The 10,415-nt window shown below is 47.5% G+C and overlaps 3 protein-coding genes and 1 long non-coding RNA gene across 19 annotated transcripts in view; 2 read left to right on the top strand and 2 right to left on the bottom strand.

Annotated features, from left to right (window-relative positions):
* Positions 1 to 143, bottom strand: part of LOC127751338 (uncharacterized) — a 4,557-nt gene extending 4,414 nt beyond the window's left edge. The window contains exon 1 of the long non-coding RNA XR_008012088.1: positions 4 to 143. This is a non-coding gene — a long non-coding RNA (uncharacterized LOC127751338). The remainder of the gene's footprint in view (positions 1 to 3) is intronic.
* The window catches only part of LOC113218050 (cytoplasmic dynein 1 intermediate chain), a 14,512-nt gene extending 11,088 nt beyond the window's left edge, over positions 1 to 3,424 (top strand). For 8 of the 12 annotated variants that reach the window (XM_026438218.2, XM_026438216.2, XM_026438214.2 and 5 more), the window contains 8 exons: positions 974 to 1,141; positions 1,225 to 1,381; positions 1,461 to 1,715; positions 1,790 to 1,907; positions 1,993 to 2,227; positions 2,312 to 2,472; positions 2,564 to 2,830; positions 2,934 to 3,424. In XM_026438218.2, coding sequence (XP_026294003.1) covers positions 974 to 1,141; positions 1,225 to 1,381; positions 1,461 to 1,715; positions 1,790 to 1,907; positions 1,993 to 2,227; positions 2,312 to 2,472; positions 2,564 to 2,830; positions 2,934 to 3,092 — 1,520 coding nt within the window. In that variant the 3' untranslated portion in view covers positions 3,093 to 3,424. Of the gene's footprint in view, positions 1 to 949; positions 1,142 to 1,224; positions 1,382 to 1,460; positions 1,716 to 1,789; positions 1,908 to 1,992; positions 2,228 to 2,311; positions 2,473 to 2,563; positions 2,831 to 2,933 lie in introns of all 12 variants that reach the window. The other 4 variants (XM_026438217.2, XM_026438213.2, XM_026438220.2 and 1 more) reach the window with 1 other exon arrangement.
* A 45-nt stretch (positions 3,425 to 3,469) lies between these two features.
* Positions 3,470 to 5,813, bottom strand: LOC113218052 (splicing factor 3B subunit 4). Its single transcript, XM_026438223.2, has 7 exons — positions 5,688 to 5,813; positions 5,151 to 5,234; positions 4,931 to 5,076; positions 4,716 to 4,844; positions 4,066 to 4,641; positions 3,787 to 3,979; positions 3,470 to 3,707 (listed from the first exon to the last, which is right to left on the bottom strand). The coding sequence occupies exons 1-7, from the start codon at positions 5,719 to 5,721 to the stop codon at positions 3,541 to 3,543; spliced, it is 1,329 nt and encodes a 442-aa protein (XP_026294008.1). The 5' UTR covers positions 5,722 to 5,813; the 3' UTR covers positions 3,470 to 3,540.
* Positions 5,814 to 8,019: 2,206 nt separating this feature from the next.
* LOC113218049 (receptor-type tyrosine-protein phosphatase N2) overlaps positions 8,020 to 10,415 on the top strand; it is a 52,681-nt gene continuing 50,285 nt past the window's right edge. For 4 of the 5 annotated variants that reach the window (XM_052274761.1, XM_052274759.1, XM_052274760.1 and 1 more), the window contains exons 1-2: positions 8,020 to 8,187; positions 8,590 to 8,770. In XM_052274761.1, the coding sequence (XP_052130721.1) occupies positions 8,689 to 8,770 (82 nt within the window). In that variant the 5' untranslated portion in view covers positions 8,020 to 8,187; positions 8,590 to 8,688. The remainder of the gene's footprint in view (positions 8,188 to 8,589; positions 8,771 to 10,415) is intronic. The other variant, XM_052274762.1, reaches the window with a different exon arrangement.

The following is a 10,415-nucleotide window of genomic DNA, read 5'->3' as shown; positions in this document are numbered from 1 at the left end:
AACCTCTTAAGTTTTGTCAGAGCATGCTGGCTTTGTTACATACCATGTTGTGCACTAGCTTCCAAGAGATTCAAGGATGGTTACTTTTATGGTTTCAGTAAAACTCTGAATCATGAAATAATAGGCAATTTAGAGAATTAAATATATACAATTGTGTTATGCAATTTATTTAAGTGGTATGTGACTGCTTTTTGGTTCCAATGATATTGCAGTTTTAAAACTTCTCACTTTAAATTTTAAGTATTCTATCAAACCTAACAGGTAAAGCTAGTCACTCACAGGCCAAAAATTTATATTGGATTTTGGATATTGGTCTTTTTTCCAATGATGGAGATGGAAGCATGGCCTAGCATGATTTTTCCTGTAGTTGTTCTGCATGCAAGTATCTGGTGTTTCACTTTTGTTTGTATGTAAGGATTACATAAACAGTGCAGTATTTGGAAACTGTTGGATTGCGTGCGAAGTAGAAAATATTTGGACCATACTTGATTATTTAAACCCTAGTCAACCTGTAGTGCACTTTTTTCTTCTTTTTTAAATGTGTCTGTTTATTTGAAATTTTAAATGGTACACCATTTGCCCTTTTTTTCTTTGAATATTTGTTGCTGACCTTTTTAATAGTAGAATTTTGATTGATTAAGCAGTTAGTCTTCTATTATCTTAGTAATGTCTCCTGTCTTGTGCGTACATTTTGTTTGGTCAATTTTTGCATACCTCGATAAAATCTTAGGCTGTTGCAGTTTTCTGTATCTGAATGAAATATGGGGTATTGGACCTATCTATTTATTGAAATTGAGTCTTTCAAGTATCATTACCAAACTGATAATATTAAGGATACAAAACCAAATCTCTGGTTGTTTTCCAAATCTAAACTTACATTTTTGGAGTCATTCAAATTTTGGGGTACATAGTGATGTGTGACGAGATAGGAGCGCCTTATTCACCGTAGTTTTGACTTATGATGACCTGCAAGCGGAAGAGGAAGAGAGCTCCCTACCTCACATGGATGGTGGACGTGGCGGTGGAGCGTTTCATGGAAAGCTGCCTCCTGGGATTCTGCCTCATGGACTTCCGCAAGTCAAGGATGTTCAACCTGCTCAGACACCATTAGAACAACAGAAAGAAGAAAAGAAGAAAGAAGGTAAAATATTGTTATCATATCTGATGGATTTAAATTATGATGATTAATAATTATCTTTTATTCCATTTCTTGCTATATTTCAGTGAGAGAATTAAGTGAGGAAGAAAAACAAATGATAGTTTTGTCAGAGGACTTCCAAAGATTTGTGGATCGTGCAGGACGCATTGTAGAAAGAGCCTTAGCAGAGTCCACAGATATTTACATTGATTATACTGGTGTAGATGATGGGGATGAGGGAGGGTCAGTGCATTTGAGTATCTAGTTCATTTGATTTTTTTACCCTCAATTTCCAGCTTTTAATCTAATTATTACCTTGCAGTGATGACAAATCCAATCTGCGTCTCTCTTTAAACCGCTTTTTCCATGATGAAAGGTGGTCTCGCAACAGGCCAGTCACATCCATGGATTGGTCACCTCAGTTTCCAGAGTTACTTGTAGCATCATACCAGAATAATCAGGACTCCCCCAATGATCCCGATGGTGTATGCCTTGTGTGGAATACCAAATTTAAGAAAACAACTCCTGAGTACATCTTTCATTGTCAATCACCAGTAATGGCAGCATCATTTGCGAGGTAATTTCTATTGGAGAAATGTATGTGTGGGTATGAATGTGTTCTTCCCTTTTTTAAATCAATTTTATCTTTAGGTTTCATCCAAACTTAATTCTTGGTGGTACTTACTCTGGTCAAATTGTTGTTTGGGACAACCGAGTCCAAAAGCGCACTCCAATCCAACGCACTCCTCTGTCTGCTTCTGCCCACACAGTAAGCATGAAAATTTATATATATATTTACTTTTAATCCACTTTTTAAAATGTAATAACAACTATGTATTTTGCATGATTTTTAGCACCCAGTGTATTGTTTGAGTGTTGTTGGTACACCCAACGCACACAACTTGTTAAGCATATCAACTGATGGGCGTCTGTGCTCGTGGAGCTTAGATATGCTTTCCAGCCCTCAAGAAACAATGGATTTGCACCACCCTCGTCAGACTAAACCAGTTGCTGTAACATGTATGGCATTTCCCAATAATGAAGTTAACAATTTCATTCTTGGGAGTGAAGAAGGAGCTGTCTATTCAGGTGATTCACAATCTTTACTAATATTGCTCAAAATTAATTAATTTGCTTTATTTTCTTTATATTTATCAATTGTTTCTATTTTAGCTTGCCGTCATGGAACAAAAGCTGGGGTCACAGAACAATATGAAGGCCATCAGGGGCCAATCACTGGAATTTCGTCTCATGCTGCCCAGGGTGGAGTGGATTTTTCAAATCTCTTCCTCACATCTTCCTTTGATTGGACTGTTAAACTATGGACTACCAAGGTTTGGAATATTATCCTTTGTGTAGAACAACAGTTTAAAACATTTCTGAAAAGTCAAATCTTATCCTTCCTATTTCATGTTTGTCTTCCAGGAAACAAAGCCTCTATACTCTTTTGAGGACAATGGTGATTATGTTTATGATGTTGCGTGGTCTCCTACACACCCTGCTCTCTTTGCATCTGTAGATGGTTTTGGGCGGCTAGATTTATGGAACCTTAATCAGGACACAGAAGTTCCCATGGTTTCTGCTATTGTGGATGGTAATCCTGCTCTGAATAGAGTTTCATGGACACCTTCAGGTCTTCATGTTACAGTTGGTGATGATCAAGGGAAAATATGGGTTTATGATGTTGGTGAGGTGAGTAAAAATTCAATGTTCTATAGATATTTTTTTTGTTTTATTTGTTTAGCTTCATTGGTGCAACGATAAATCTGTAAACTTCTATTAATTTTTATTCCAGCAACTGGCACATCCCCGCCTTGATGAGTGGAACCGATTTGTTTACACACTTCAAGAATTAAAGAGCAATCAGACTGATGAAGAGATGGAAAAGCTTAGTGGGAATGCTCCAAGTGGGCCAAGTAGTTTGTCAAGTCTTGCATCTATTGCCTCTCGGTGAAAAATGCTGTGTACACAGTATGTAGTCATACTTGAAGTCATTCCTAAATTACTTATGTAAATACATTGTTGCTCTTTTGGCTTTATCTGGTTTTTCACATACCATTGCTTGTGGTACTTTCTTGTTAATTTTAACACCTTTCTTTAAACAAAATAATTTATTATTGCATTATTGACAAAGTGTCAATAAGGATTATAAACACAAATCAACTGCTTTGCTAACAATTATTGTTCTCTTGTGTTGTCTGTATGTGCTGTGAGCTATTCTGATTTCTTTTAAAGTTTATTGAATTTTGAGATCCTGTGTTATTAATTAAAAATATCAACTCATTATCTTGTTTGTTCTCATTTCACCGACAAGGTATTTCATAATCAATATTAGGGTTCAATAAAACCAAGCTTTATTATTTACAAAATTGGAATTCAGTATAATTATAATAGCACTAAAGCTAATAACTACCGTAGTCATAACTTCCACTTTCATCATAACCGCCACTCTCTTCCCAACTACCATCAGGAGGTGGTGGTCGCATACCCCTAGGTGGAGGTGGAGGTCCTCTAGGTGGGAAAGGTGGTCGACCAAATGGTGGTCTACCAGGTGGAGGTGGTCTCCAACCTGAAAATGAGCATTACATTGATGATGACGAAACAAGGTTTAAAACAGAATTTATGAAGAATGATGAGATGAAACTTACCATGTGGTCCCTGGGGATATTGTCCTTGGCCATAAGGTTGTTGCATAGGGTAGCCATTGCCCTGGCCTTGCCATGGTGGAGGCATCATGCGTGGAGGAGGGGGTGCCCCTGGCTGGCCTGCAGCTGAGCCTGGTGGCCTCATGGGTGGAGGACCCTGAGGAGGCCTTGGCATTCCAGGAGGTAAAGGAGGCGCCTGTAAAATAATTGTCCCTGACTGTAGCAAAATCTTAACATACCATAACTTACAGATCAGGGAGAGGCCAAGAATGTTCAACTTACCCCCATTCCTGGCATCATAGAATTGGCCTGTCCATTTGTTGGTGGAAGTGGAGGGAGAGGTGGCTGTCCACCCATACTTGGGGGAGGAGGTGGTACACCAGGAGGAGGTAAAGGAGGAGGTTGCATTCCACCTGAGGGTGGTAGAGGTGGAGGAGGAATTCCCTGCATCATGCCCATGGAATTTGGAGGAGGGACTGGTGGGGGTGGTGGAGGGAACATATTTCCTAGAGATGGTGGTGGTGGAGGCATCATGGCCATTCCCATAGGAGTCATAGGGGGAGGAGGGGGCATGGCGCCTGGTGGAGGAGGAAGTGGGGCTGTAGGAGGAGCATCTGCAAACAGCTGGTGAGGTCTGTCAGCCTGCGACAATGGGTTCTGTGCCGCTAATAACCGTTCTGCAGCAGAGCCATGACGTTCTCCCTTCGCATCCTTCTTAAATGCGTATGACACAGAAATGGGCCTGTTGCATAAATACTGTCCATTCATTGCTTCAATTGCAGAGTCTGATGCTTCAAAGCTTGCAAAATTAATAAAAGCAAACCCTTTTGAGTTTCCAGTTTCTGGATCCCTCATGATCTGAAATTGAAAAATTAAATTAACAGATGTTGGCTTAACATCACAAGACAAGACAGGTATAAAATAAATCTCACCTTTGGAGTTTGTAATATCACACCAAATGCAGAAAATGTGTCATAAAGAAGTTTTTCATCAACTTCAGGATCTAAATTTCCAATGAAAATATTGGCTCCTACATCAAGGTTCTTCTGATGAGCTGAAGCCTGATAAATAGTTGCAGAGTAAATTGTTATTTACTTAGATGAAATTATGTTAAATAATATTATGTGCCATGAAAAGTAACACAAACCTTGTTTACTCGAATAGGTTTTCCATACAACTTGATCATATTTAGAACTTTAATTGCATAATCGGCATCTTCTTCACCCATAAACTCGACAAAGCCATAACCTTGATGCATTTGGGTGACCCTATCCTTTGGCATGTGGACATTGACTGCAAATAAAATAGACTGTAGTAATGAACCAGAAGTCCAACATACATTTGATTAAAATGAGATAGATTCTTACCGACAGGGCCAGCTTGAACAAACAACTCCCACATAAGTGTTTCCGAGACTTTGTCATCAAGACCACCAACATAGATGGTGGCATCTAAAAAGAACAATAAAGTACATTTCAAACCAGGCAGACACCAAAAATGAGGTAGGAATTACAATAATTACAAAACATAACGTTTAATTCGGTGCAATTGATCGGACTGAAGTTTGTAAACAAAACTAACCAACCAATCGAGGTTAGGATAGAGAAAGCACCGAAAAGCCTTAATTTTTACAACAAAGTTTTGGAAAAATGATAGCATACAGTAATTAAGACTAACATGCAAATTAATAAACATTTTAAAGTTTATTTTTTAATGAAAAGAAACGGTTGTTTGGGTGAACTAAACGCGAGTGAATAGGAAGCCGGCAGCTTAAGTTTTGTCCAAAACGTCAAGAAGAAAGGTCGATGTAAAGTAAAGAGTTAAATAAAGACGGAATAGAGCACAAAATAACGCAAAATAAACTTTTCCTTCTAAATTACAATGAATTTCTTAAATAAAATTACCTTGATTTCGTTCGGCGATCGGTCCAGCCGCCATCTTGATAAGTTATGAGCAGCGTAGTACATGAGAAATCTTACAGCGCCATGAACTGTATGAGAAACTTCTGAGAAATGTAAACAATGAAGGAAAGGGAAGCTTTGCTCAAGAGAAGGGAGATTGTAAACAACAAGAGGCCGGTGATACAATTTCTGTGGGTGAGTAAGTTCTAAAGAAGATCTCTCCCTTTCTCTGGATGAGTATTTCATGTTTGGTTTTAGGTTTGGTCATTATGTAGGAGCTTCTGTCCTCTTTGAGTTTGTGCCCGTGTTTAGCTATCACTGTAAGTTTTCATGTATCTCTCTTAATGGGGATTTGGTTAGCTCAGGAAAATCAGACGAGATCTGGAATAACCTCTTTGTGTCAAAAGAGGTACCTTGTCCTCCTTGACAGTATCGTTGAGTTAAATTTGTCAGTTTAGTTGACCTGCATGATTTTCGAGACCCAAACACTCTGAGTTGTTCCTGTCCTGAATTAACTTCGGTGCCATTACCCAACATTAGTGATTCAGTGCTCTAGTCACCTACCCCTTGAGCTCATATTGTTTTAAATTATGCGTAATATTACACAGAGTCCTCCCTGAAATTCAAAGCCCTGGTTTCCATCCTCAACATAAATGATTGTTTTATCACTTTTGTGCTGTAACAATTTTCTAAAAATAGATGGCTTTTAGTAAATTTTTTCACTACATCTAGCTTGTATTACCCCAGAGAAGCTTATATAATAACTTTAACGCAACATTTTCCTTCTGTAGAAGCTCAAGTGAAGCTCAAAGCTCACACTCACATTATTCTTTTCTGCGCCATTTTGTTCACTATTGCTGTGTAGCGAACACCAATCACTAGAGATGACGTGTATGGAAACCATATAAAAAATGTATGATCTACTCAGGCTAGATTCAAACAGTTTGATTTTTCCGTAAACATTTTAGAGGACAAAACTCGAGTCTCTAGTCGTTAGTGTCTTGCGTGACTTGGTTGGAAGGGTGCTCTTTATCATTCTAGGCTTGCCTCTGGGCTTCACCCACCCGACCCAACCAGGACCCAGGTCTGATAGACGCTTCCGGCCGCAGTCCTGCTGGAGGGCTGCGTTCGAACACCGCTTCCCTCTCCCCTCCATTTCGAAAGTGAGCCGCAAACACATTCTACTGGAGACCACCTCCGAACTTGGCACACAGCCCTGCCTTGCATTGCCTTTGTTTTCGCTGTGAGCACCGCGACGGCCCGCTTCACGCTGGAGCAGGACAAGGAAGAGTTGACCGGTACACTTAGATGTGACTGTGGCAATTGTCTCGCCTCGTTTCGAAAAGCCCGGCATCGTATACGAATTGTAAGTACCGTGCAAAGCTGACGGACCTCGCACGGAGAAAACTTTGCGAAGCCGTTTGTAATATCGTAGTTGACTAATAAGCCCGCGCAATTGTGTAAACCGCATGCAGGCGTGCGGGTGGGTTGCCTATCCGATCGGAGACGTAAGGCGCCGTGCGGTGCGTGACGAGGGGCGAACCTGCCCACACTCCTGCATGCGGTACAGTACATGACTATAGCAGGGTGCAAGGTTAATCAGCCACCTGGTAAAATCGGTTCCTTCGCAATTGCGTAGCTGTTAAATTATTCGCAAAGCATCTACGATTTCAACAGTGTTTTTATTGTTTCTCCTTCTGACGAGTGTGCCATCCGCGGAGCCCCTTGTGAGTAGGCAGCCCGCCCGCCCGCACACCTTCGTGCGGTGCAGCAGTTTCTACACATCTCTGCGTAAAGCCACCTAGTTAAAGGTCTGTCATCTCGCCTCCTCCACCCTTTGCCCCGTCACTGCGCGTGTCCTGCCACTTCAACAAGTACAAGTACGAAACGGAAAACTTGTCAATTGTTGCAATCCTGATCAAAACGGGGGGAAACTTTCCCCTTCGGGTAGAGACAGACACAAGGGATTGACCAAAAGCCAAAAGTCTCTCCGGCAGGAACGCTGGCGCTCAGCTGAGCCATCGCACCCCAGGGAAGACCGCCCCCCCCCCTGCTCCGCTCCAGATTCCAGATCTAGAGCTGTGTATCATTGGCCGAGTTAATTTCTCTCTACGCGAGGGGGGCGGCGGGGGTAGGTAAAGAAAAGGGGTTCGTCCCCAGGGAAAGCTCAACCGAGAGGATAGAGAAGGGAGGTGGCCACAGGGTGGTGGACCCTCGCAACCCCCTCCCCCCAGCCGGGTGAGAGGCGGCAGAGAGTTCGCGCGGTCGCCGCCAGAGCTCGCGTCCCGAGCGCCCCTGGCGCCCCCTGGCTGCCCCCGCCGCCGCCGCCGCGCGAGTCCAGCTCCGCGGAGCTCAGCCAGACCAGCGCGCGAGGCGAGTCGCCGCGGTGCGCAACGGGTTGCCGCGCTTGCCGCCCGTCCCTGCCGCACGGTGGTGTGTGTGTGCGTGAGCGTGTGTGCGTGTGCGCGCGGCCGTGCGAGTGCCCGAGGCCCCCGTTGAGCAGGTAGGCAACCCCTCTGGCGCACGCGGCGCTGCCTGCCGTGTTGTCACGGCCTCCGTGCTGCCCGTGCCCGTGCTGCGCGCGGCCCCGGCCCAGACCGCGCGCCATCGATTTTCTAGAGCGAAGCCCACGCACAAACAAGCAGTCCCGTCCCTGCCCTCCCCCCTCCTCTCCGCTCGGCCCTGGCAGCGAGCTAACCTCCAAGCCAACCATCTGGAAGGCTGGTTTGACGGCGAGGGGGTGTCATCGCCGACCCTTGAGCCCCTGAGCCGCAGGCACGTCACCGGGCCTCTTGGTGCCCGTCGAGCTGCAGGCCGCAGCCGGCTCGACCGGGCCTCGCGCGGGCCCCCGGAGCGCGTCCTCTCTTTGACCCAGTGACTGATGAGTTTTCCGTCCTTGTTGCAGGTGGAGCGAGCCCCGCGCAGGATGCCCAGGCCCGGGGGCGGGCTAGGGCGAGGTCCGTAGCGCCGCAGCAGGGCCCCCCGAGCCCTCCACCCCGCCAGCATGCGTCTGCCCTGGGCCTCGGCCTTGGGCGCCCTCTGCATCCTCGGGTGCACGGGCCTCGGCGCCGCCACCGAGTACCTAGGTGAGATGCGCTACGCAACCACCCCCGGCTGTTTCCGTCTCTCTCTCGCATTCGGAGACACTCGCGGACGGGCCTCCTCGCGGACAACGGCTGGCCCCGGCAGCGCGGCTGTTGTGATGGTGCATGGCAATGACCCGCGCTGATTCCTCTGCATGTCCGCAGTCGGCTCCGCGGGGCGGGGCGGGGCGAGGCGGGGTGGGGTGGGGCACCACTTCTGCCCATTAGGGGCCCCGGGGAAGGGGAATGCTGGTCGACGTGTAGAGTCCCGCTGCTTGCGGCCCTGCCCGCCAGAACGTCACCCGCGACCCAGGACCCCGTCGCGTACCCTGGTGCTGCTGCCGCTCGCCGCGAGCACCGCCGCCGCCGCCGTCGCCATTGCCGTACAGTCTGGAGGTGCGCGCCTTCCCCTCCCCGCCAGTGTTTGGAACTTATTGTGGGAAAAACTGCAGTCTTGGTACATTTCGGCGCGTTATCTTTTCGCGTGCGGAGGGGCGATAGGCACGTCCGCGGCGGGCCGCCGTCGTCTGGTCTAGAAGAGGGGCGGCGGGCGGGGTCGACCGCTGGCTGGGGTCGGCCGGCGCGGACGCAGGTCGAAGGTCGGGTTGACCGGGGCGCTGCTTTATTGTTCCAGACGTCGTCCAAATGAATGACTGAAGCTTCCGCCGCCTCTCGTTCGTCGGTTGGTCGGTCGGTCGGTCGGTCGGCATCCCTCGCGATCGCAGCCGCGCGTCATGTGTGGTATCGACTGGGCGGGTCGAGCGCAGCCGCGGGGCTTGCTGTTTGGTTCTGATAGCGTCCGGCGGCCGATAGCACGCGCGGGTCTGGGTGGGCGGATTGCGATCACTTTATGGAGGGTTCGCGGATCCAAATATGCGAGGTGGGGTCAGGTGAGGTCGTTTGGGGTGGGGTCAGGGGTCATGTAGGACCAGGATCCGGGCTTATTTGGGCAGGTGAGCTTACATAGGCGGCGGAGCCGGAATCTCGCCAATCCTTTAATGTGTTTTTCTGTCGTTGAGGACTGTGTGGTTTGTGCTCGTCGGTCTGCATGCCGGGTCAGGACAGGCATGCGACACACGACTGTCCCAGGGGACCGCCGCGCCCCGCCCCGCCCCGCCACGCCCCGCCGCACGCTGCTGCCTCTCCCCGCGCGTCTCGACCTCGACTCGACTTGTGCACATACGGCCCTATTGCTGCTCGCGAAAAAAATAAATATTTCTCTCACTGGATAAGCCCTTCGACTACTACTACTGCTACGTGTTTGTCCGCTGAATATTCTGTGCCTCTTCTGTCACCGCGTATATATCCGTACTCGAGGCCTGGCTGCTCGGCGTGGCCTGGCGTGGTGCGTGTGTGTTTGTGTGTGTGTGTGGCGTCCAAACGGCGCGCGATCAAATGTGATGGCCGATGTTGGCGGGTCGCGGGCGAGCGGGCGCTGACAGCTCGCCGTGCGCTCGGCCCCGCGCGCATCATGCGGGTCCCTCCCACCGCCGCCACTCTCCCCCACCCCCCTCCTGCGCGGACGTTCGAGCGCCGCCGCCCTCCTCAATTATATCTGCATTGTGGATGGAAATGTCGCTTTGGCGCAGCTCGGCGACGACTGGTCCGCATAATGCAAAGCGGTGTGAATGGGCTTTCGGCACCTGAC

The sequence above is a fragment of the Frankliniella occidentalis genome, unplaced genomic scaffold (genome assembly GCF_000697945.3).
Source record: "Frankliniella occidentalis isolate FOCC.00 unplaced genomic scaffold, Focc_3.1 Scaffold434, whole genome shotgun sequence".
In the NCBI taxonomy this organism is placed as follows: Eukaryota; Metazoa; Arthropoda; class Insecta; order Thysanoptera; family Thripidae; genus Frankliniella; species Frankliniella occidentalis.
The sequence above is the reverse complement of the archived record's forward strand: the minus strand, read 5'-3'. Positions and strand labels throughout refer to the sequence as shown.

Bases quoted from the DNA above. Each gene is read 5' to 3' on its own strand.
- LOC113218052 (XM_026438223.2), bottom strand. From the start codon at position 5,721: ATGGCGGCTGGACCGATCGCCGAACGAAATCAAG. The intron at 5,235-5,687 runs GTAATTTTATTT...TGTTCTTTTTAG, and splicing joins GATCGCCGAACGAAATCAAG to ATGCCACCATCTATGTTGGT. The intron at 4,642-4,715 runs GTGAGATTTATT...TTTCAATTTCAG, and splicing joins TGATATTACAAACTCCAAAG to ATCATGAGGGATCCAGAAAC.